Raw genomic sequence first — 26,591 nt, 5'->3', positions numbered from 1 at the left:
AATAAACCTGAGCTCAACCTCCTGATAGCTATAGCACAGAGCAGACTGGCTTAACTTTGGGCAATGATTAGTGTAATAAAGTCAAAATGCAAAATATTAAATATCCCAAACCAAATTACAATAATAGAGTAAAATTAATAAACAAAACAACACCAAAATGGAAAAAATCTTCAAGGGGAACCGAAGATATACATTTTTAGAGTTTGTTTTGTAGAAATAGCATCAAGAAGCTTAAAGTGCCAATGATAGTCAATAGTCATGGTAGTCCAGGACCTAGGCGCAATTTGACTATGACTGAGGTGGATCGTGGGTTAGATACATCAACCAGGTATTTCCCAGTCAAAGATTTTACCTTCTGGCTTTAGACCTTTAAGTCTCAATTCATCAAAGGAGCACACTTCTAAGGCCCTCAGAACCTCAAGGGAGGCACTTAAAATCTTATAAGGTGACAAGCAGAGGCCAAACAACAGAGTCCAATTTCCACTGGTCAGTCGGGCAGTTGTAGGAAAATGCCTCTTGAAGCATGTTGTGTGTTGGTAGCTTAAACAGGAGGAAAGGCTCCTTACCCTTGGAGTTTATCTCTTTGTTGTGGGTACAAGAGAGAGCAGGCCCAGTCCGTTCATGTTGCAGACAGGAGGTTCAGTCCTGCTCTGATCTCCCTTAGGTCCAGGGGTGTTCTGAGGTGAGTGCTGGAGATTCCACATTTATGACTGGCAAAAGCTAGTGGGTGGAAATGACTGCTGGACACGCCATAAACAATGGGGTAAAAGTTCCTGGGGCCAGCCCCTACCCACTTTGGTTATTTCCAAGATGGTGTAAGTTTTCGGCCATACTAAACTTGGGCTTTGAGGGCTGGGTGTGTGTGGGGGGGGGGAGGGTGTACTATGGCAATCCCAGTGCCATCCCACATCTAGCACTAAAATCCGGTTTGAGGATGCCACTGTACCCACAATAAAACCAGAGACAAAAGAGTGGTAGAACAAAAGTAGGGTTTTTTAACACCCAGCCCTTCGATACACAAGAACTGTTATTCATTCCATTTTCCTTCCTTTCAAGTGCGCCTCGTGTTATATGTAAACCCAGAATACCTGTCAGGCAGGATCTGACATTCAAGAAGAAGGATTTGACAATGTAATGTCAAAAAGGGGTGAATTATTACAATTTGAGAGGGTGGTTTTGACCTGTCATGAGTCTATTTTGACAAGTGGAATTGCAGTGATTGCAGTGTTTAACAGTCAGGCTACAATGGTAAACCTTAAGACATGTTTTACACTTTTGCTGTAGTGGATGGCACAATAAGTTCTGCACTCCACTAGGGACATTTAACTAACAGACGCTGGGTACATTTTGGTTGATATGCTAGGGTTTTATAAGTAAGTTAAATATACCAATTAGGATAATTCCAATTCGACCATGTTTAAAGTGGGAGCACAGACCCTTTACCACTATTCAGCAGGGTGAAAATGCACAGAGTTCTAAGGCTAGCAAGAATAGAGGGCCCAGCAAAGGTTGAAAAATATGGGGTGACCACGCAGAAAAGGTGGATTTCCTACACTCAAGACCCTTACCTCCTCCCTCTTGGACATTGAAAACTGCATGACAAACATGAAACTGAAGCAAAACAGTTAGAAGACTGTATTTCTCCTTTTCTCACCAATCAAAGGACAAGAACCTCCAGGCAAGTGGTCTGCTAAATTCAGGGACATCGGTATCACACCCTAAACGAACACCTCAACTAAATCTCTTGGGCTTTGTAAACTACTCTGCCTTGATCAACATGTCAAACAGATGGCCAGGAATGCCAGCTTCTATCTTAAACTACTCCACAGCCTCAAGACTTTCCTGCCAAAACAAGACCTAAACCCCTTCGGCGCTCATGACGAGCTGGGCTCGTCATGGCACACAGTCGCCGTGTGCTCATGACGAGCCCAGCTTGTCATGACACCCACCCACTGGGGAAGCGCTGGCGCTCCCCCCGTGGGAGGCCGATCGGGGTTGTTTTCCTGGGGAAGGCAGGGAAAGACCTTCCCCTGCCTCCCCCCACCCCCGCGTCATCAATGACATCAGCGCGCAAGGTGCGCTGACGTCACTGAGGGTTCCCTTGGATCACCGACACGCAGGAAGCCATTTGCGCGTCGGTGATCTAAGAGGTGAGTTTTGGGGCTGGGGAGTGGGGGGGGTTTTCTTTAAAAGAGACATCGAGGGAAAGGAAAGGGTTTTCCTTTCCCTCGATGTCTCTTTTGTGCATTCCTGCTGCACGATTGTGCGATCGTGCAGCAGGAATGCCCACAAGACGCCAGGGATTTTTTTTTTTTAAGGCATCATGTTTTACTGTTTGGGGGGAGCGGCCCCTTAGGCAAGGGTCGCTTCCCCTTTTGGGGAGCAATATTTACTTGCTTTGTCTGCCCCCAGGGGGGGCAGACATTTTTTAAATATCAAAATCGGCCCTTTGGCCATTTAGCTTTGATGTAGTGGGGAGTGGCCCCTTGGGCAAGGGTCACTCCCCTTTTTGGGGGCAATGTAATTTAGGCTTTGTCTGCCCCCCTGGGGGGGGGCAGATTTTCTTTATTTTAAAACAAAAATGCAGCAGGGGACAGCAAAGTAGCAGAATCACTTCAGCATTCTCTAGTTTTCCGTCCATAGAAATTGTCTACCACGAGCACCCATAGACAATAATATTTTTTTAAATCTTGTATTTTCAGTGATATGACCACAGAAGGCTCAAATTTTATATTAAAAACAGAGCTTTGGACTATACCATTTCCCGCAGAAAGGCAACATTTCTCCCTGTGTGTTCCAATACTTGGCGTGTCACGCAGTTTGGTGCTTGCTTTCCCTCCATGTCAAAGAACAGCAGATGTTTCAGGGCGCAGGCCAATGTGCTGCATAGCTAAGTACATATAAGGTCCCAAAGGCGAGACCGATTTGCATTGCCAATACTTGTTTAATGTAGGGCCCACTAGGCCACCAGGGAGTTATTTGTGGAGAGTGACCCCTTGGGCAAGGGTCACTCTCCTTTGGGGTCATTATTTGTGCCTGTGTCTGCCCCGCAGGGGGCTAGATCGCCATGTTTTTTTTTAAATTGGTCCCACTAGACCACCAGTGATTTTTTTGTAGGGCGTGGCCCCTTGGGCAAGGGTTACTCCCATTTGGTGAGCATTAATTTGGCCGTTTCTGCCACCCTGAGGGGCAGATCGGCTGATTGTTTTTTTTGTAGGGCCACTAGGATTTTTTATGTTGGGGAGCGGCCCCTTGGACAAGGGTCGCTCCCCTTTATGGGAGGATGATTGTGGCCTCAAGGGCAAGGGTTGCTCCCCTTTTACGGGAGTGAATATTTTATTTATACTCTTAGGCCCACCTACCCCTTAGCTTGGCTGGTGGATTGTGTGTGGACTGGTGCATTATTTGCATATGTGATTGTATTGATTTATTCTCCTTTTCATTCTAGTTTAAAGCTTCTGATTCCTGTTTGCGATTTCGACAGTGGTCTTCTGCAGTTTTACGCAGTTGCATTTTCTTGGTAAGAAAAACATTGTTGTTTTATTTTCTCCAAATGAGTATTTTTGTCATGTATGGATGGATTTTTTTGTAAGTGGTGTCATAATGGCAGCTTATTTAGTTAGTGTTTTGTGCATGGAATTCTTTGCAATGTGTTTTGCATTGTCTTATGTGTAATTTTCTTTTCTCTTTCTTTTTTAGTGGGATATTGTTGATCCATACTGTGTCTGTGCAGAGTTGGTGGTGGTGAATTTAGCTGCTTCTGGCAAGTGAGTGGTATAGTTTTGGAGTATATAGGTATTTCTGATAAAGGTGCATTTTGTTTATTATTTACTTTTCAAAGTGTTTGTTGTTGTTGACTTGTTTGATAAGTTACTTTTATTAGTAAGCAGTATGGCTAGCCGTAGAATGACTGCTCAGCAGGTGGTTGGTATGCTTCTTGAATTTTCTCTCCACATGGAATCATCGGATGATGAAGGTACTCTCAGTGCAGATGAAGCTACTCTCAGTGCGGATGAAGTGCCTGTTTTAGAGGAGGATACTGCTGTGTCGATGGTGCAAGAGGCATCTGGATTGCAGACTGAGGCTGCTAGGCTTCCTACTGAAAGTGCTGGACTCTGGGTTGATCCAAACATGGTGCAGCCGGTGTTGCCTGCCTTTAGTGGTGATGCAGGGTGTAGAGTGGATTTTGAGATTTTTTTGCCTATACAGTTTTTTAAGTTGTTTATGGATGATGTATTTTTGGGTGAGATGGTTGAGCAGACTAATTTGTATGCTGAACAGCTTTTGAGGGACAGCAGTGACAAACTTAGGCCCCACTCTAGAGCTACTCGGTGGACTCCCACAAATTTGGAAGAGATGAAGAAGTTTTTGGGTTTGACTTTATTGATGGGTTTGATATGGAAGCCGTCCATGGCTTCATATTGGTCTACCAGTCCCTTGATGGCAACTGCCATATTTCCTGCAGTTATGACTCGTGATCGGTATTTACTTTTGCTATGGATGCTGCATTTTGTTGATAATTCTTTGGCGTTGCCACAAGATCACCCTGAATGTGACAGTCTTTTTAAGATTCGGCCTGTTCTTGATCACTTTGTAGATCGATTTTCAGAGATCTATACTCAAGGGAAAGAAATATCTATGGATGAGTCTTTGGTCTTGTTCAAGGGTCGTTTGGTATTTAGGCAGTACATCCCTAGCAAGAGGGCACGCTATGGAATTAGGCTGTATATGTTGTCTGAGAGTAGGACAGGATATGTTTTTAATTTCCGTGTGTACACTGGTAGGGATTCCACTATTGCCCCCCTGGTTGTCCATCCACTTTTGGAGTTTCTGAGAAAATTGTGTGGGATCTTGCTAGAGGACTGTTTAACAGAGGCCACCATTTGTACCTTGATAACTTCTACACTGCTGTGCAATTGTTTAAGGAATTGTTCAAAGTGGACACTTTTGCTTGTGGCACAAACCGCTCTAACCGTAAAGGTTATCCAAAAGAGCTTGTTTGCAAAAAACTTCAGAGGGGACAGTGCAGTTCCTTGTGTTGTGATGAACTACTAGCTGTGAAATTTGTGGACAGGAGGGATGTGTACATGCTGACTACCATCCATGATGAGAGTACTTCACCTGTGGCTGTTTGGGTCAGATTTCTGAAGTGCGCAAACCTGTGTGCATTTTAGACTACAATTAGCACATGGGTGGTGTTGATAGAGTAGATCAGAGGTTGGAACCTTACACTGCTATTCGTAAGGCATACGTTTGGTATAAGAAGTTGGCCATCCATCTCTTTAATTTAGCAACTTTCAATGCTTTTGTTGTTTTCAAGGAGTGTTCTCCTGCATCAAAGTTGACTTTTGTTCAGTTTCAGCAATCTGTGATAGGCAGCCTTGTTGTTGTGGAACAGGCAAGTGTTCCTAGAGTTGGAGTGGTGGAGGATGTGGCTCGATTGAAAGATTGCCACTTTCCTGATTTCATCCCTCCCACATCCTCAAAAGACTTTCCCACTAGGAGATGTAGAGTCTGTTGGCGAAGAGGTACGCGGAAGGAGACTCGTATGTACTGCCCCGAGTGTCCTTCTAACCCTGGGCTGTGTGTCCCTGCTTGTTTTAGAGCGTACCACACGCAAAAGAATTTTTGGGAGCATCCATGAGTAGTAAAGTGAACTGCCTGGTCTGTATTCTTTAAAAACATTTGATTCTGTTTCAAGGTTGGCATTAGATCAATGTATTTAGTTTCAGATTTTGTGTTAGTAGATTTGTATCTATTTGCAATTTGTTTGTGTTTTTATTTTTGTCTAAAAAAAATCCTAAATGTGATGGCGGTGTGTGTAGGCTGGCGCTTGGCTGGCGGTGTGCGTGGACTGGTGCTTGGCTGGCGGTGTGCTTGGACTGGTGCTTGGCTGGCGGTGTGCGTGGACTAGTGCTTGGCTGGTGGTGTGCGTAGACTGGCGCTTGGCTGGCGGTGTGCGTGGACTGGCGCTTGGCTGGCGGTGTGCGTGGACTGGTGCTTGGCTGGCGGTGTGCTTGGATTGGCGATTGGCTGGCGGTGTGCGTGGACTGGTGCTTGGCTGGCGGTGTACGTGGATTGGCGATTGGCTGGCGGTGTGCCAGGACTGGTGTTTGGCTGGCGGTGTACGTGGATTGGCGATTGGCTGGCGGTGTGCCAGGACTGGTGATTGGCTGACGGTGTGCGTGGACTGGCGCTTGGCTGGCGGTGTGCGTGGATTGGCGCTTGGCTGGCAGTGTGTGAGTAGTGACTTGCTGCTGGTCACTACACACACTGCTAGCTGAGTGCCACTCCACGCAATCCATCAGCTTGTGTGGTTGCTGTGTCAGGAATGTGGGCGTGTGAAATTGATTGGCCCTTGAATGGCGCTGTCTGCTGGTGTGAGTGTTGTAATGTGATGGGCCCGCGGCTGGCGGTGTGAATGGTTTTGTATGTGTCACATGTATGAAAGGTGTATGAATGGCCTGTAAAGAGGTTGGTGCCTTGTCGTGGCTTTACAGCTCACAAGCTGTGAGTCAATGGTTCAGTTTCTCGCCCTTTCAATTATTAACAGTGCATTTCATTTTTGTGAAATCACATGCTAATACAATTGTATATACTGAACCATCACTCACCCTTGTGCCAAATCCAACCAGTATGTGTGTGTGCTTGAGGATTAGATGGCTGTGCAGTAATATTTGTCTTTCTGAAGCAGGGTGTACCTTGTCCCTTTTTGTGAATGTTGTAATGTGTTGTTTTTGTGCCTGGTGGTGTGAATGGTCTTGTGTGTATCACGTATGAAAGGTGTGTGAATGGCCTGTAAAGGGGTTGGTGCCTTGCCGTGGCTTTACAGCTCACGAGCTGCGAGTCATTGGTTCGGTTTTTTTTCCATTTAATTATTGACAGTGCATTTCATTTTTGTGAAATCTCTTGTTAATAAAATTTTATATACTGAACCATCACTCGCCCTTGTGCCAAATCCAACCAGTATGTGTGTGTGTTTCAGGATTAGATGGCTGTGCAGGAATCTTTGTCTTTTTAGTTTCTCTGCCAAGGTGTACATTCCATCGAAGAATAACCTACCAACTGTAGATATTGTCGTAAACCCATGGGAGTTCATGGTGATGTCTCTCTTGTGAATTCCAAAAAGTTATTTTATCCACAATGTCCTGCAAACCTCAAAATGTCTGTCACATTTTCCTTGCAATATTGTGCCGAAATTCTCACGCTGTAGAAACAAACAACTAATTATGTCAAAACGATCTGGCTTTGCAAGGGGGTCACCTGAGTTTTTGGTCCCGTGCTCGGCGGCCATCTAGGGAAACCTACAAAACGCACACATTTTTGAAAAGTAGACACTGGGGGCTTCCAGGGAGGTATGGCTTGCATGGATCCCCCAACGTTTCCTTACCCAGAATCCCCTGCAAACCTAATTTTTAACTGAAAAAATCACTTTTTTCACACATTTTTGTGTGGGAAAGTTGTGGCATCACCGGGCTCACTCAAATTTCCCACCACCCAGTGTTCCCCCAGGTCTCCTGGTAAAAATGATGCCTCACTTGTGTGGGAGGCCCAAGTACCCGCGACAGGCAAGGGCCCAAAACGTGGTGAGGCAACATCAAATTTGCCTCTCTCAAAACCACCTGGTTTTGCAAGGGGAGTCACCTGGGTTTTTGGCCCCATGCTCGGGCGGCCATCTAGGGAAACCTACCAAACCCACACATTTCTGAAAACTAGACACCTGGGGGCTTCCAGGGAGGTATGGCTTGCGTGGATCCCCTGACGTTTCCTTACCCGAGTACCCGCGACAGGCAAGGGCCCAAAACATTTTTTGATAGGCAATGTTGATGTCGCCTCACTACGTTTTGGGCCCTTGCCTGTCGTGGGTACTTGGGCCTCCCACACAAGTGAGGCACCATTTTTACCGGGAGACCTGGAGGAACGCTGGGTGGTGTGAAATTTGTGTGAGCCCGGTGTTGCCACAACTTTCCCACACAAAAATGTGTGAAAAATGTGATTTTTTCAGTTAAAAATTAGGTTTGCAGGGGATTCTGGGTAAGGAAACGTTAGGGGATCCACACAAGCCATACCTCCCTGGAATCTCCCGGGTGTCTAGTTTTCAGAAATGTGTGGGTTTGGTAGGGTTCCCTAGAAGGCCGCCGAGCACGGGGCCAAAAACCCAGGTGACCCCCTTGGAGAACCAGGTGGTTTTGAGATAGGCACATTTGATGTTGCCTTACTATGTTTTGGGCCCTTGCCTGTCGCGGGTACTTGGGCCTCCCACACAAGTGAGGCACCATTTTTACTGGGAGACTTGGGGGAACGCCGGGTGGTGGGAAATTTGTGTGAGCCCGGTGATGCCACAACTTTCCCACACAAAAATGTGTGAAAAAAGTGATTTTTTCAGCTAAAATTGAGGTTTGCAGGGGATTCTGGGTAAGGAAACGTTGTGGGATCCATGCAAGCCATACCTCCCTGGAAGCCCCCGGGTGTCTAGTTCTCAGAAATGTGTAGGTTTGGTAGGTTTCCCAAGGTGCCGGCAGAGCTAGGGTTCACAAACTACAGCTAGACACTTTGCCAAAAAAGGGTCATTTTTCACTGTGAAATTGAGGTGTGACCACGTTGTGTTTTGCGCCGTTTCCTGTCGCGGGCACTAGGCCGAACCACACAAGTGAGGTATCATTTTTCTTGTAAGACATTGGGGAACGCGGGGTGGGTGAAAATTTGTGAATCCACGCAGATTCCAGAACTTTCCACCACAGAAATGTGGGGAAAATGTGGGTTTTTTGACACTTTTTTAGGTTTGCAAGGGATTCTGGGTAACAGACCTTGGTGGGAGGCAGTCAAGTCACCCCATCCTGGATTCCCCTGGGTGTCTAGTTATAAAAAATGTGTAAGTTTGTTAGGATACCCTAGGTGTCGGCAGAGTTAGGGTTTAAAAACTACAGCTAGGCACTTTGCCAAAAAAGGGTCATTTTCGCTGCAAAATTGAGGTGTGACCACGTTGTGTTTTGCGCCGTTTCCTGTCGCAGGCACTAGGCCGACCCGCACAAGTGAGGTATCATTTTTCTCGTAAGACTTTGTGGAACGCGGGGTGGGTGGAAAAATGTGAATCCACGCAGATTCTAGAACTTTCCACCACACAAATGTGGGGAAAATGTGGTTTTTTTGGACAATGTTTTAGGTTTGCATGGTATTCTGGGTAACAGACCCTGGTGGGAGGCAGTCAAGTCACCCCATCCTGGATTCCCCTGGGTGTCTAGTTTTCAAAAATGTATAGGTTTGCTAGGTTTCCTGTTAGAACCGGCGGTCTCTAGTTGGCAGAGGTATACACTTCTGACAAATAGGGACCCACCAACTCTAGTCAGGGCAGGGGGATTACACACTCAGATAACCCCTGCTACCCCCTTGGTAGCTTGGCAGAGCAGACAGGCTTATCTCAGAGGCAGTGTGTTAAGCATTTATGACCACATACAGTAATAAAGTGAATACACTACAAATGGACACAACACAGGAGTTATTATAAAAATAGTATTTTTATATAAGGCTTAGCACAAGACCAAATAACGACAAAAATATACCACAATCTTCATAAATACTCTTTGGAAGGAAAAATAATAGTTCAAGTAAAGTTTCTTCTTAGGAAATAGTTCTTTAGCAACAAAAGTAAGTATTCTTCTGAAACACAGTTCTTGGCAACAATGTAACCCCCACAGGAGTCACACGACGTCGAGTTTACGAGATTCCCAAGGTTCGGCGTCGACCGCGAGGAGCGCTACGTCGAGCCTGGAGTTGCAACAGACCCCACAAACACAGTAGCTTTGGAAATAAAGAAAACGATGATCCACGGTGTCGAGATGTCGGCGTCGAGGTGCCTCGGAGTCGGGTCGATCCGCAGCGGCGTCGAGGGCCGGAGCAGCGCTCACGGCGTCGAGAAGGGCGTCGAGTCGATGCGATCAGCAGCGGCGTCGAGACGGGGTCGCTTAGAGTTGGAGCCGATACTCACTACTCAGCGGTGTCGATACCGGCGTCAAGACGGGGTCACTTGGAGCTGGAGCCGATACTCACTACTCCTGGCATCGCTACTGGCGTCGATCGGGCCCGGCGGCCGGCGTCGCAGACTTGGAGCACTGGAGCCGTTACTCACGATGTCGAGCTGGATTCGGCGGCGTTGGCGGCGTCGAGACTGCAGATTTCCCCTGTGCACTGGAAATAACACTTTCCAGCAATCAGCAATTCAGTAGAGGGTGAAGTCCTTTGGCCCTGTGACTTCAACAGGAGGCTGGCACTCTTCCAGCCCTTGGAGATTTTCTAGCAAGCTTTTGAGAGTACACACCAAGTTCCTCTCTCCTTGTTCCTTGGCAAAAATAAAGAAGCAGCTTCAGGTTCCCCACAGCAAACAGCACACTGGCAGAAGGGGGAGGCAAGTCCTTAGATCAGCAGGCTTCTTGTCCTTGGTAGAGGTTTACTTGTCAGAAGTGATCTGAGTTCTTGGTTCAGGGGTCCTTCCTTTATACCCCATTTCTCCTTTGTTCCCTTTGTCCAAGCAGGGAAATTCCCCCCATCCCAGGTTTGTTGTGGGTGTTGCCAGGCAGAGGCACCTGGCCTATTCACTGAGCAGGACAGAGTCCTCAGCTGCCCAGCAGGAGGCAGGGCCAGTATTGTCACTGGCTGGAGCAGGGCTATCAGTCGCCCGGCAGGAAGTGGAGCCAGCATTGTGTCAGGCAGGGCAGGCTACTCTTCCCTCACTCTAAGTGTAAATGCCTCATTCACCCCACACTGACTCATTCAGACCTCTGGAGCCACCCAGCCCCTGACACACACACCAAACCAGCAGAGACCGGTGGATAGTTGGACAAGAAAATAGCCACTTTCTAAAAGGGCTATTTTCAAACATAGAATTTAAAAACCATCCATCCTAAAGGATGTGTTATTAAATTCTGAGTTCAGGGATACTAAACTCAACCTGCTACCATGCTCCCTGAGTCAGATAGATTATAATGGAGTTAATAATCCGTCTGCCCATTCTGGCCTATGGGAGGCAGGTAGCCCTTCAATAGTGAAAAACGAAAATGGCGGTAATTCACTATTAGATCATGCCACACACATCAGGGCATGACCTACCTTTTACCAACAATGCACCCAGCCCTAGGGCCTACCATAGAGGTGTCTGAAATGTGGCAAAGTGAAGGTTTGGAGACCGGCAAGTAGGTTTCCTTGCCAAGTCGACATGGCAGTCAGGGACTGCACGCAGGCTCTGCGGTGGCAGGCCTGAGACACATTTTACAAGCTGCTTCTGTGGGTGGCACAACCAGTGCTGCAAGCCCACCAGCAGCAGTTAACTTACATGCCCTTGGCACACGCAGTGCACTAGACTAGGGTCTGAACAGTAAGTCAACCAAGCCAATCATGGTAACACCAATCAATGTATAATTTCACATAGGGAGCACTTGCACTGTGGCACTGATCAGCAGTGGCACAGTGCCCAAAGCAATATTCCAGCAAAAACATCGTAAACAGAGGAGGCAAACAGAAACAAAAATGGAGGAGAGACTCATGCCAATGATGCCAGGTCTAACACGTGTCCCCTTCAGCTGAAATGTGGGGAGAACTACCCTTCACCCAGGGAGTCCTCATCACAAAGGCGGAAAAATCTGGACAGACCATCAGCATTGGCGTGATCTGTACCAGGGCGGTGTTCCACCGTAAAGTCCATCCCCTGTAGGGAAATGGACCACCTCAACAGCTTTGGGTTCTCACCCCTCATCTGCATTAACCATCTGAGGGGCCTGTGGTCTGTCTGAACCCGGAAGTGAGTCCCAAACAGGTAGGGTCTTAGCTTCTTCAGCGCCCAGACCACAGCAAATGCCTCACGCTCTATCGCACTCCACCTTTGTTCCCTGGGAAGTAACCTCCGGCTAATGAAGGCTACAGGTAAGTCTCGGCCCTCCTCACTCATCTGTGCTAGAACAGCCCCCACACCATGCTCTGAAGCATCTGTCTGGACAATGAACTCTTTTGAAAAGTGGGGTGCCTGGAGGACCGGTGCTGTACACATTGCAGTTTTCAGGGTGTCAAAGGCTTTCTGACAGGCGTCAGTCCAGATCACAAGTCTCGGCTGCTTCCGGGAAGTCAGCGAGGTCAAGGGGTGCACAATGTTGCCATACCCCTTGACAAACCTCCTGTAGTAACCCGTGAGACCCAAGAAGGCTCTCACCTGAGTCTGGGTTTTGGGCGGTTCCCAAGCCAGGATGGTATCTATCTTGGGTTGCAGGGGGGCCACCTTGCCGCTCCCTACTTGGTGCCCCAAGTACACCACTGAACCCTGCCCAATCTGGCACTTACTGGCCTTGATAGTGAGGCCTGCTCTGCGCAGGGCCAACAACACTTCCTGGAGGTGGCGCAAGTGTTCCTCCCAGCTGGCGCTGAACACTGCTATATCGTCCAGGTAAGCGGCGCTGAAATCCTCCAGCCCGGCCAATACCTGGTTAACCAACCTCTGGAATTTGGCAGGAGCATTCTTCATCCCAAAGGGCATCACCCGGAACTGGTAGTGCCCATCTGGTGTGGAGAATGCAGACCTCTCTTTTGCCCCATCAGTCAAGGCGATCTGCCAGTACCCAGACGTTAGATCAAACGTACTAAGGTACCGGGCAGCCCCCAACCGATCGATGAGCTCATCAGCTCTGGGGATGGGGTGCGCGTCAGTCTTGGTGACCGAATTGAGTCCTCGGTAATCCACACAGAACCGAAGTTTTGGTGAAGCACCAGGCGCTGCAGCCTTCGGGACCAAGACCACTGGGCTGGCCCAAGGACTGATAGAGGACTCAACCACCCCTAAGGCAAACATCTTGGAGACCTCCTCCTTGATATATGCTCTGACCTTTTCAGTCACCCTGTAGGCCTTGTGCCTCACAGGAGTGCTGTCCCCAGTGTCCACATCATGGACACACCACTGAGTGACACCAGGGATTAAGGAAAACTGATCAGGGAATTGTACAAACAAATGGCGACAATCTTGCTGCTGCTCAGGGGTCAGTGTGTCAGAGATGACAACACCATCCACTGACCCATCTTTCTCTTTTGCACACAGGAGGTCAGGAAGAGGCTCACTCTCCTCCTCCATCCCAGCATCTGTAGCTAAGAGCATGCCCACTTCGGACCTTTCTAAGTGGGGCTTTAACCGGTTGACATGCAGGACCCTTAAGGGGTTCCTGGGAGATTTCAAGTCCACCAAGTAGGTGACATCGCTCTTTTTCTCCACAACCTCAAATGGTCCAGTCCACCTGTCCTTGAGCGCACAAGGTTCCACAGGGGCCATGACCCAAACTTTCTGACCAGGTTGAAGCTCAACCAGAGTGGCATTCTGATCGTACCACCGCTTCATCTCTTCCTGGCTGGCCTCCAGATTTGCCTGAGCAAGATCTCTGAAGCGCCGAGTCTGGTTCCTAAAGGCCAGCATGTAACTGTATACATCCTGGGGAGGTTTCCTGGGAGATTGTTCCCAGCCTTCTTTGACCAGACTCAAAGGTCCTCTTACCGGGTGACCATACAAAAGCTCAAAGGGGCTGAACCCTAGAGACTTCTGTGGCACCTCTCGGTAAGCAAACAGCAGGCATGGCAAGAGGACGTCCCATTTACGCCTCATTGGTTCTTCAAGACCCATAATCATGCCTTTCAGGGTCCGGTTGAATCTCTCAACCAGCCCATTACCTTGAGGGTGGTAAGGAGTGGTAAACTTGTAGGTTACCCCACACTCCTTCCCCAGAGACTTCATATAATTCGAAATGAAGTTGGTGCCCCGGTCTGACACCACCTCTCTGGGGAACCCCATGCGGGAGAAAACACCCATCAGTGCCCGTCCCACCACGGGGGCCGTCACTGTGCGGAGAGGGAAGGCTTCCGGGTACCGGGTGGCATGGTCCACCAAGACCAGGATAAACCTGTTGCCCATGGCTGTCTTGGGGTCCAGTGGCCCCACAATGTCAATCCCCACTCGCTCAAAGGGGGTACTGACGACGGGAAAAGGTTGGAGGGGAGCCTTCTGCTTCTGCCCACTTTTCCCACTTGCCTGGCAAGTTTGACAGGTCCTACAATGGATATCTGAATCCCTTCTCATCTGGGGCCAATAAAAATGGGTGACAAGCCTGTCATAGGTCTTGTCCTGCCCCAGATGTCCAGCTAACGGAACGTCATGAGCCAACCCCAGTAGGAAGGCTCTGAAGCGCTGGGGTACCACCAGCACACAGGCTGACCCAGGCTCAGCAGCCTTAGGCTCGCTATACAGGAGGTCGTTCTCCCAGTAGATCCAATGTGATCCTGACTGATCACCTGTCGTTTGGGCTGAGGCCTGCTGCCTCATACCCACAAGAGAAGGGCACACTTTCTGTTCAGCACAAAATTCCTCCCTGGAGGGACCACCATCCTGCTGCCAATGGGTCAGCTCGGGCAGGTCTCCCAGTTCGGCCACTTGTTCTCCTGTCGGTTCCAGGGCATCCCCCTCAGGGTCTGCTCCCTCCTGGACTGCGGGAACGATGGGGGATGGTTTCCCACGCCCCCTGCCTCTTCTCTTCACGGTTGGGACCTGGGCCATACTTTCAGGCTCCAGGGCCCCATCAACACTCTTACTAGCTGACATGGACCGGGTGGTCGCACACACCCACTCAGGCAGACCCAACATTTCCAGATGCGATTTTCTCTCCACCTTAGCCCAAGGGGAGTCCTCCAAATCATTGCCCAGGAGACAATCAACAGGCATGGCGGGCCTCACAGCAACCTGAAGAGTACCTGAGACCCCCCCCACTCAAAAGGAGCTTGAGCTACCTCACACTGACTCTGTGAGTTGTCAGCAGCTACAACGGGGTAGAATGCATGAGGGACCACCTGCTCTCTGGACACCAAGTGACACTTGACAGCTGTCACACTTGCTCCGGTGTCTCTGAGAGCTTCCACCCTATGGCCATTAATGGTCACCCACTGCCTATATTTTTTAGTGTTATTAGGCAGAGGGGTTGGAGGGACCATTTCCACGTCTCCTAAAGAGACCAGGGACATTTCTGCGGGACCCCACCCACCGGGGGCACCCATCTCACTCCCTCCCAGGGCTACATTCACTACCTGACGGGGGGGTGCACGCGGCGGTGCATTCGAATCCTTCATGGGACACTGGGGATCATAATAACGGTGTCCCACCTGCTTACAAACATAGCAGGTCATGGGGCCCCTTGGAACAGGTTTACCTGTCGGGGCCTCTGGCTTCTTTCCAGGGGGAGGCTGGGAACCCTTCCCTTGGTTCCCTTGGGGATTACTTTGGGGCCCTTTCTGGAACTCCCTCTGTTTACCCCTGTCCCCCCCACTCCTCTGCTGGGGACCCTGCCCACCTTTGGCTGAGTCTCCCACTGGACCCTTGTGGACCCTGGTACTGACCCAGCAGTCCGCCTCCTCAGCAAGTTTTCTAGGGTTAGATATCTTGCTATCAACAAGGTGCTGGCGTAGCTCTGGAAAACAGTTATTAGACAAGTGCTCCCAAGCAAACAAATCATAAAGAGCATCATAACTATCAACCTTGCTACCCTTTACCCAACCATCCATGGCTCTGCAAAAAAAAGACACATATTCAACCCACGTAGTACCAGGCAACTTCTTACATTCTCTAAAGGTTTGTCGGTACTTTTCTGGGGTTAAGCCATACCTCAACATTAAAGCATCTTTCATATGAGTATAAGACATCCTATCCTCAGCAGGAATGCTCAACAAGGTATCTCTCTCTTCATTTGTAAAGCGGCTCCACAACCCCGTTCCCCAATCCTTCTCAGGGACCCGGTGGGCCAACAATGCTAACTCATATGCTTTAAACCATTGGCTAATATCCTCATTTTTACTGTAATCCTTGATCACATCTTTGGGAAAATAAAACCTACTTTCTGCAGGTACAGATGGAGCGCTGCCGCCAGAGGGATTCAACTCTAAACTCTTAGTTTTAAGCTCCATCTCCCTCAACATCTTCTCACGTTCAAACGCCAATTTCTCTCTTTCAAAATCTAATCTTTTGCTCTCCATTTCAGCTTCTCTCAGGCTTTTTGCTTTTTCTAATTCCAACTGCCCTCCTAATTTAAGTTTTACCATTTCTAACTTGTGCCCCCTCTCCCTGTCTTCTAACTCTCCAGGAGAAAGGCTCCTAGAGGAAGCACTACTGCTGGGAGATGACACTGGCCCATCTGTGGGCTCTTCCACTTCCTCTTCCTCCTCCTCTTCCTCTTCCGGTACCACCACCGGATCAGAGGGATTTCTGGCCTCTAACCAGGCCTTCAGCGCTTTCATGAAGTCGCCTCTCACTTTGAGACCTGTGGTAGGAACTTTAAACTGCTTGCAAAATCCTTTTAGATCCTTTAGCTTGTAGGAATCTATCTTCTCTTTATCAAATTCCTCCACAACAATAAGAGAAGGGGTAGCAGCTCCGGCATTTTCCATGGTCAAAACTGGCAGTGTTTAAAAAATAAATCAGCTCCAGGAAGCGGAGAACAAAAATAGGATATCCTACCAAAAACAGATTGTGGCTGCGTTATGGTCTGCTTTCACTATGTAGCGTACACTAATCACTGCACCTGCCTGGCAACACCCACAACAAACCTGGGATGGGGGGAATTTCCCTGCTTGGACAAAGGGAACAAAGGAGAAATGGGGTATAAAGGAAGGACCCCTGAACCAAGAACTCAGATCACTTCTGACAAGGAAACCTCTACCAAGGACAAGAAGCCTGCTGATCTAAGGACTTGCCTCCCCCTTCTGCCAGTGTGCTGTTTGCTGTGGGGAACCTGAAGCTGCTTCTTTATTTTTGCCAAGGAACAAGGAGAGAGGAACTTGGTGTGTACTCTCAAAAGCTTGCTAGAAAATCTCCAAGGGCTGGAAGAGTGCCAGCCTCCTGTTGAAGTCACAGGGCCAAAGGACTTCACCCTCTACTGAATTGCTGATTGCTGGAAAGTGTTATTTCCAGTGCACAGGGGAAATCTGCAGTCTCGACGCCGCCGACGCCGCCGAATCCAGCGCGACATCGTGAGTAACGGCTCCAGTGTTCCGAGTCTTCGACGCTGGCAGCCGGGCCCGATCGACGCCAGTAGCGACGCCAGGAGTAGTGAGTATCGGCTCCAGCTCCAAGTGACCCCGTCTTGACGCCGGTATCAACGCCGCTGAGTAGTGAGTATCGGCTCCAGCTCTAAGCGACCCCGTCTCGACGCCGCTGCTGATCGCATCGACTCGACGCCCTTCTCGACGCCGTGAGCGCTGCTCCGGCCCTCGACGCCGCTGCGGATCGACCCGACTCCGAGGCACCTCGACGCCGACAATCATCGTTTTCTTCATTTCCAAAGGTACTGTGTTTGTGAGGTCTGTTGCAACTCCAGGCTCGACGTAGCGCTCCTCGCGGTCGACGCCGAACCTTGGGAATCTCGTAAACTCGACGTCGTGTGACTCCTGTGGGGGTTACATTGTTGCCAAGAACTGTGTTTCAGAAGAATACTTACTTTTGTTGCTAAATAACTATTTCCTAAGAAGAAACTTTACTTGAACTATTATTTTTCCTTCCAAAGAGTATTTATTAAGATTGTGGTATATTTTTGTCGTTATTTGGTCTTGTGCTAAGCCTTATATAAAAATACTATTTTTATAATAACTCCTGTGTTGTGTCCATTTGTAGTGTATTCACTTTATTACTGTATGTGGTCATAAATGCTTAACACACTGCCTCTGAGATAAGCCTGTCTGCTCTGCCAAGCTACCAAGGGGGTAGCAGGGGTTATCTGAGTGTGTAATCCCCTTGCCCTGACTAGAGTTGGTGGGTCCCTATTTGTCAGAAGTGTATACCTCTGCCAACTAGAGACCGCCGGTTCTAACATCGGTGGCAGCGGTGGGATTGAACTTTGCATTTATGACTCATGTGCAGTGATTAGTGTACGCTACATAGTGAAAGCATCCCACCGCTGCCACCAATGTTAGAACCGGCGGTCTCTAGTTGGCAGAGGTATACACTTCTGACAAATAGGGACCCACCTCAGCCGCCCAGCAGGAGGCGGGGCCAGTATTGTCACTGGCAGGAGCAGGGCTATCAGTCGCCCGGCAGGAGGTGGAGCCAGCATTGTGTCAGGCAGGGCAGGCTACTCTTCCCTCACTCTAAGTGTAAATGCCTCATTCACCCCACACTGACTCATTCAGACCTCTGGAGCCACCCAGCCCCTGACACACACACCAAACCAGCAGAGACCGGTGGATAGTTGGACAAGAAAATAGCCACTTCCTAAAAGGGCTATTTTCAAACATAGAATTTAAAAACCATCCATCCTAAAGGATGTGTTATTACATTCTGAGTTTAGGGATACTAAACTCGACCTGCTACCATGCTCCCTGAGTCAGATAGATTATAATGGAGTTAATAATCCGTCTGCCCATTCTGGCCTATGGGAGGCAGGTAGCCCTTCAATAGTGAAAAACGAAAATGGCGGTAATTCACTATTAGGTCATGCCACACACATCAGGGCATGACCTACCTTTTACCAACAATGCACCCAGCCCTAGGGCCTACCATAGAGGTGTCTGAAATGTGGCAAAGTGAAGGTTTGGAGACTGGCAAGTAGGTTTCCTTGCCAAGTCGACATGGCAGTCAGGGACTGCACGCAGGCTCTGCGGTGGCAGGCCTGAGACACATTTTACAAGCTGCTTCTGTGGGTGGCACAACCAGTGCTGCAAGCCCACCAGCAGCAGTTAACTTACATGCCCTTGGCACACGCAGTGCACTAGACTAGGGTCTGAACAGTAAGTCAACCAAGCCAATCATGGTAACACCAATCAATGTATAATTTCACATAGGGAGCACTTGCACTGTGGCACTGATCAGCAGTGGCACAGTGCCCAAAGCAATATTCCAGCAAAAACATCGTAAACAGAGGAGGCAAACAGAAAAAAAAATGGAGGAGAGACTCATGCCAATGATGCCAGGTCTAACATTTCCCAAGGTGCCCGCAGAGCTAGGGTTCAAAAACTACAGCCAGGCACTTTGCCAAAAAAGGTTCATTTTTCACTGCGAAATTGAGGTGTGACCACGCTGTATTTTGCACCGTTTCCTGTCGCGGGCACTAGGCCGACCCACACAAGTGAGGTACCATTTTTCTCTTAAGACTTTGGGGAACGCGGGGTGGGTGGAAGTTTGTGGATCCACGCAGATTCCAGAACTTTCCACAACAGGAATGTGGGGAAAATGTGTTTGTTTGGCAATTTTTTAGGTTTGCAAGGGATTCTGGGTAACAGAACCTGGTGGTAGGCAGTCAAGTCACACCATCCTGGATTCACCTGGGTGTGTAATTTTCAAAAATGTATAGGTTTGCTACGTTTCCATAGGTGCCGGCAGAGCTAGTGTTCAAAAACTACAGCTAGACACCGCAAAAAAAGGGTACATTTTCATTGTGAAAATGTGGTGTGTTCACATTGGGTTTTGAGCCATTTCCTGTCGTGGGCGCTATGCCTACCCACACAAGTGAGGTACCATTTTTATCGGGAGACTTAGGGTAATTGAGATTTGTAAAGCAACTGTTATTACCGATTGATTTTTGATGCATTTCTGCCTTCCAAATGAAAGACATTGTGTAAAAAAGAAGTCTTTTTGAAAAGTGACCGATAATTCTCATGGTAGATTGAGTATTCCCAATTTCGAAAATGTGCAAATATGTACTGTTTCTAAAGTCTATAATTTGTTCTCATTTCAGAAATACATAGGTGTCTTTCATACCGATTTTTCCATGTATACATTTTCCCACAATAATTGCTATATACCCGTAACATAATAAAAAACCATTGCAAATTGCTGCTCAGTTTTTGACTCTGGGTTCATCGGGTTCTTGGTGAACCTACAAGTCCTATATATCCCCACAACCAGGAAGGTCCAGCGGATGTAACGGTATATTGCTTTCAAAGAGCTGTCATAATTAGAAGAAGTTACAGGTAAAAACGTTGACACAAAAGGCTGTTTTTTTCAACTAATTTTCAATTTTTCCTACATTTAACTGTTAGTTTCTATAAAGAAACCTTGATGGATGTACACAAATGACCCCTTGCTGAATTCAGAATTGTATCTAATTTTTTAAAATGTATAGCTTTCCAGGATCCATTATTGCTTTCTCACCCATTTCTAACATTAACTGGAAGGAGGTTGAAAGCACAAAAAATAGCAAAAAAAGGCTATGGCCCAGAAAAATGCCAAAACTGTGTAAATAAATGTTGGTTTTCTGACAAAAGTCTGTCATTCCCTAAAAGCTGGGAAAACGGGGATTTCAGCCCCACAAACCCTTTTTTTATACCATTTGCAGAGAAAAACCCAGACGCTTTCATTTGCAGCCTGTTTTTCCCATTTTTCCCCCCAAATTTTCTTTTTTTACGATATTTTGGCAAATTTCTGGGACCCCTCCAGGGGAATCCACAAACACTGGGTACCGTTAGAATCCCCATAATATTGGAAGAAAAGGACGCAAATTTGGCATGGATACCTTATGTGGTCAAAAAGTTACAGGGGCCTAAGCGCGCACTACCCCAAATAGCCCAAAAACGCTTAGCAGGGGGGTGGGTGGGGGGGGGGAGGCCTAGCAGCGAAGGGGTTAAACAGGCTTTCAAATCCCTAGTCATTTTGTGCGTCGGATATGAAAATGAGCCACTGACCAAACTGCCAAAATTCACCTAGTTTCCCTCTAAAAAGTCCTCTATTTGGAGGCATGTCTGTTCTCCAACACAAAAAGATCTTGGTGTATCACACCAGTCCATACATCATTAGGCTTTATTCCCATGGACTATCACCTTGCATTTTGGAGCACATTGCAGAAATGGAACTTTAAGAGGCCAAGCTCCCCTCTAGCTGGAAGAATCAGCATTATTGATCTAACTGGCATTTTCTTTTGGTATTAGCTCAAGAATTTCCAGAACACTGTTTCAATACATGCACACACAAGCTATATGTATTTTTGTTATTTTTCATTTAATTATTTTCCCCAAATGATTTTTATTATTTTGTTTATAACAAAACAACAGTGTATTCTGTTCTTGTGAGGCCACAATACACATTAAATACTCGAGAGTGTCCTGGGGTATCCTCTCTACTATGGACCTCATTCCAAGGCCAGGGTACTGAGGGGGCTGAGACCACAGTCAGTAAATACTGATTCTGTTGGGTGCAATATTTACCAGGTGCATATTATCTCCGACTTTTGAGTTCTGGACCTTCGAGTGGGTAAAATGCGGTAATAATTCCCGTGTTTAATCATTCCAAGGTGCAAACATCACTGTGCACTTACTGCACTACTTGACATCGGCGAGTGAAGGGGCCTTTTTACCGCCAAAGTGAGTGGGGTTAGAAAAATAGGTTGATTAACATGGAAAAGGTTAAAGGAGAAAAATCTTATAGTAAAAATGTGATGGAAATAAGGGCTGGAAAAAAAGACTGTGGAACAGGTGTAATGTATTTTACTCCCTTGTCTCTTGTTTAAAACCTTCCTTGAATTAGAACTCTGCGAGCGGGTTATGTTATACATGTGCTTGAGTCAAACTTGAAACTACATCTTTGTCACTGGTTCATTGCTGTTTGTGCCACCTTTGATGAGCAATATGGCCTCCGATAACTCAATGTAAGCCCACCTGTGGTGTTGACATATTGCGTCCTGAAGCAGTCTGTTACTACTGGGGGCCTCAATTTACACTTTGTTTGTCCTCAGCCAATGAATTACGCTTGCTTATGCCCTGTCTCAAAATCATGGCTTTTGGAATTGATACCATGCATAACCTGAGATGAGCTGATTATAATCCAGCGAGTCAATGGTCACAAAATCTCTGTACCACTTTGGGTCCTTAACTTTACCTTTTATGGTTCGTCTGCTCTGGATTGTGCAGTTTGATCTTTTCTAACACCACCTTTTGAACTGAATATCCACGTAGCACACATCTATTCCATTGTTCCTCTGAGCTTTGCAACATTTTACAAAAGTATTCAGACAATTTTGGGCACATTTACAGTTTAGTGGTAATGGAAAATCTTCAGATTTTTGGAAGAAGTCCCAAATTCTCAAGTGAATCCACCTGTTATATTTCCTATACCATTCAATTTATAAGTGTATATTCTTCTCTAGGTTTAGAACTTTCTTCAGGAGTGGAAATATTTTTCAGTACCACCAGACTCTAAATTAGTTCTCAAATTAGATTGCAATAAAAGATCAATAATACGTACTTGAAAATCGACGGTGGATTCTCCACTCTAAAATTAAAGACGGAAAAATAGGTTCAGGGAATCATCAATATCTGCAATAATTGGAATTATGTAAATTTGGCTATGCACGTATCGTAAAACTTACTTAATTCTGTGGGAAGTGCACCTGTAAAGAAAAAAAAGACACATTGTAAAGGTTAGGCTTTGTTAATTGATTTCAGAACTGTGAGGAAATGTGGTGTATTATATGGTGTAGTGGTGTGACTTCAGCATGTAATCCACTCATGTTTTAGACTTGGTTACAGTCATGCTTGTCTGTTAAACCTTAGCTCAACCATTGGTAGCTGTGGCTTCGAGCAGTCAGGCTTTTAACAAATAAATTAGTGTAAAGCCTTTAGAAGGGCCAAAAGAACAGAATAAGAAGTCAAACAACACAAAAGAAATTGGATACCAATTTAGAAAGACCGGTTATATTTTAATGACTTTCAAACACCAAAACGAACAAAATCCACCAGAGGGTTCCGGATAAATAGATTTTAACTAAAATGTAAAAAGGGCCGGCAGGCCGTAGCAGGCATCTGGCATTTTTCTTGGAGGCTGGAAGGGTAGGGCCCGGTTTTCCAGTGGTGAGGCCGATTTTGTTACTGGGGCCGGTTTTGCAGCGGTGCTGCAATATTGGCCCCCAGTAAGAAAAGCAGCAGTGCTTCACACTTGCCCCTTAGGGGATGTTCTTACAAAATTCCCGGGCCAGCTTTGGACTCCCAGTCAGGCCCCGAATGTAAATAAATCTCAGCTTTTTACTCTAACACGCGAACAAGCATTTGTAACTGCAAAGTTTAGAGCCTTTGTAAAACTTTGAGTTGTATTTGACTATTCCGCCCTCCGCTGGTTGACCAAATCCACTAAGGGGGTCGGGGGGGGGGGGGGGTAGCAGGGAGGTAAATAAGGAGTAGGAGGACAGTTACCTTGGCACCAAAACAGTCTCAAGTCTAGTTCCAGGCCCAATGGGCAAATTGCCATAGACTTTAGCAGAGTTGTCCTGATGCAAGAGATGCTGTAAGATGCTGAGGATGCTGTGCGGTCAACAGGGGCCTTTCTAGGCCTATCCTCAGTTCACTGTCCTGATTTGGTTACTTTATTCACAGGGGTTAGTCCTTCAAAGTCCTCTTTGGTCCAGCATGAGTCTTACTGCCACTGGACTACTGGTCTCTGGTCACTGCGAAACCAGTGGTTTCCAGTGAAGGCTAGTGTCTGTATTGGCAACTCCAACAACTCTCCCGTGTCTGGCAGACTTGTGTGCAATTGTTGAGTATTGGCACTCAGTCATCTGTGCTGCACGTGCTGGACATGCGTGGTCAGCGGCGATCAGGTGATTATGGTTACTGAGTGACAAGTATAAGCTTCTTCAGCTTTTGCGACCCTGATGCTGTAACAGGAAGTCATCCACCTGACTCCTGGAGTTCATCTCTTCTGTCTGGGGCTCAGGAGCGACTTTCCTTGAGCCAGGCAGCTAGGACACAGTCCTCTCTTTGCAATCCCAGGGATCAGTAGGTGCAGTCCAGCAGATGGGGCAGCCTCCCTTGACAGTCCAGGGAACAGCAGGGCAGTCTTTATTTGGTCCTCTCTCCAGTCCAGATGTGATCTAAGAGCTGGGTTGCCAGGGGTGACATCATATTTATACCCAGAATGTGCCCTCAAGAGAGGTATTGGTTACTAGCCAATTGGCTACTAGGACCGTCTCTGCCTGGTGACAACTTCCTATGATGTGTGGCATCTAGCTATCACAGAGTGCACTATTCTCCCCACTCCCGAGATGGCAGGACCCTTCTATTGGTGTGTAGCGCTTGGTAGCGCACCCTGAATGTGTGGCTACCATTGGGCTACATGCCCTCAGAAAAAAAGATTTGGCAACTGGTCACCCTTCCCTGCCCCGATGCCAACCTATCTACCTGAACAAAAGAGCAGCCCCTCTCCTGTGTGTCTATTTTTCCCCCTTTGAAGCACGCATTTTGGGCTCACACACTGTGTGGGAGAGCTAACATCTCTTCCAATTCAGGCCACTTTTGTTCCTGCTCCTGGGCGTCTTTCATTCTTCTCCCCAGAAGGGTAGAAGGCTGTCTTGTGGCCAGCAACTGTGAATGCCCCCTAAAACAATAGGGAATAGGGAAAGAGTGGCAACTTTCTAAAACGTTGCATTTCTTGAAAAGCTACATTAAAATCGATCTGGGCATCAAGTTGAGTTTAATACAACAATTCTTTTGATTCCTTGACATATCAACTTTAGTAGTCCTGTTTAAAAGTTAGCACAGCTGAGCTGTCAGTGTGTAACCCTATACTCACCAAAGGGGCTACTAGCCTTTCCATTTTAAAAATGACACTTGGGAGCTTTTACGATGAGAACATAAAAAACTACATGTTCTACTTTTTAATATACAGCACCCTGCCTTAGGGTACAATATGCCTGTTGTAGGGGTGACTTATGTATATTAAAAAGGAATGTTTGGGCTTTGCCATTAGTTTAAATGGCAAAGTTGAGTTAGCAGTTTTAAAACTGCTCTACCAGGCTGCAGTGGCAGGCTGGCAGACATGTTTCACACTGCCCTATCCAGTTTGGCACAAGTAGTGCTGCAGCTGGGTGGGGGGACCACTCCCCTTTACAGACCCTGGTACCATATACTAGGGACTTATAAGTAAGTAAAGTTAAAGTTATGCCAAAATAACAATACACTTTTGAGGGTGAAAGAGCTGGCACTGAGGACTGGTTAGCAGAACTCAGAGCACTCTCTAGGTCAAAATACTTTGGTGGTGATCATTCAAACAGAGCCATTCCCTAGGAGGGCCCTCTTCCAGACGACAGCTGATAAGCAACTAACCTACACCCTGGCAGTTCTCATCCTCTAAGTGGAGGAACCTGGAAAGGCCATCTGCACTGACATAGCCAGGCCCAGGTCTGTGTTCCAATGCCAGGTCTATACTGTGTTTGAAAATTGACCACCTCAATAGTTTGGGGTTCTTTCCTCTCATCTACAGTAGCTACCTGAGAGGCTTGTGGTCTGTTCGAACTCTGAAGTCAGTTCCGAATAGGTAGGGTCTCAACTTCTTAAGGGACCAAACCACAGCAAAGGCTTCCCTCTCAATGGCACACCAACACCGCTCTCTGGGAGTCTCCTACTGATCAAGACAGCTGGTTGATCCTGGTCCAAATTATTCACTTGTGACAACACTGCTCCACTCCCATGTTCGGAAGCATCTGTTTGGGCAATAAATTCCTTGCTCAAATCCGATGCCTTTAGGATAGGTGCAGAGCACAAAGCTTCCTTCGGGTGTCAAAGGCCTTTTGACACTGCTCAGTCCAGATAACTGTTCTGGTTTGTAAGTTCAGTTAGTGGTGCCACTATGATACCAATAACTTTAATACATTTTCTACAGTACCCAATCAGGTCAAGAAAAGCTCTGACTTCGGTTTGGGTCTTAGGAGCGTCTGGGTCAGAATTCCTGTATTTTGGGTTGGAGAGGCTGTACATGGCCTTCACCTACTTTATGGCCCAAGTACACAACATAACCTTGCCCTATCTGGCATTTACTTACCTTATTAGTCGGGCCTACCTGCCTTTTGTAGGGCCTGAGGCACTTACTCTAGGTGGACCAGGTGATCCTCCCAGATGGAACTGTATACAGCAAAAACATACAGATATGCTGCACTGAAACTTTCCAGGCCTGAATGTGCTCTGTTCACCAACCTTTGGAAGTTGTCAGGTGCATTCTTCAACCCAAAGGGTTTCACTTTAACTAAAAGTGGGCTTCATGTATAGGAACGTCAGACATCTTCTTGGCTCCTTGTGTGAGGGCTATTTGCCATGAACATGAAGGCAGGTCAAAGGTACTCAGATATGTTTTAGCCTCCATCTTATCAATGAGCTCATCGGGTCTTGGTACGTTTTGGGCCTCATTCTTGGTGAGTGCATGTAGGCTTCTATAATCCACACAGAACCTCATTTCAGTTTTCTCTCCCTTTGGATTGGCTTTGAGAATAAGTACTACTGGGCTGGCCCAAGGACTACTAGAGGGCTCTATCACCCCAAATTCTACATTATGGGTACTGTAGGAAAGTGCCCTTTTTGTATGGTCATCCCCCCACTTTTTGCCCACTGCTGATGGTTATGACTCTGAAAGTGCATTGGAGCCTGCTGCCCAAGCCCCACGCCCCAGTGCCAGTGCTCTCTCCCTAAAACGGATTTGTATGAATTGGTAACTCCAATTGGCAAAGGACTTTAACCCCCTTTTTAAGTCCCTGTAACATGGTACCAGTGATACCCAGGACAAGAGTGTTGAAGGGGTCACCATGGCCTTAGGCACTGTTTGTGTCACCTTGGTGACCCAA

General features: G+C 47.3%; 1 protein-coding gene across 1 annotated transcript in view; it reads right to left on the bottom strand.

Moving 5' to 3' along the window:
• Positions 1 to 26,591, bottom strand: part of LOC146805170 (E3 ubiquitin-protein ligase TRIM39-like) — a 476,909-nt gene that overhangs the window by 25,860 nt on the left and 424,458 nt on the right. Inside the window, exons 6-7 of the mRNA XM_085622362.1 lie at positions 22,356 to 22,376; positions 22,232 to 22,258 (exon numbers count right to left, since the gene is read on the bottom strand). Coding sequence (XP_085478488.1) covers positions 22,232 to 22,258; positions 22,356 to 22,376 — 48 coding nt within the window. The remainder of the gene's footprint in view (positions 1 to 22,231; positions 22,259 to 22,355; positions 22,377 to 26,591) is intronic.

This window comes from Triturus cristatus, chromosome 8 (assembly GCF_964204655.1).
Source record: "Triturus cristatus chromosome 8, aTriCri1.1, whole genome shotgun sequence".
Classification (NCBI taxonomy): domain Eukaryota; kingdom Metazoa; phylum Chordata; class Amphibia; order Caudata; family Salamandridae; genus Triturus; species Triturus cristatus.
The sequence above is the reverse complement of the archived record's forward strand: the minus strand, read 5'-3'. Positions and strand labels throughout refer to the sequence as shown.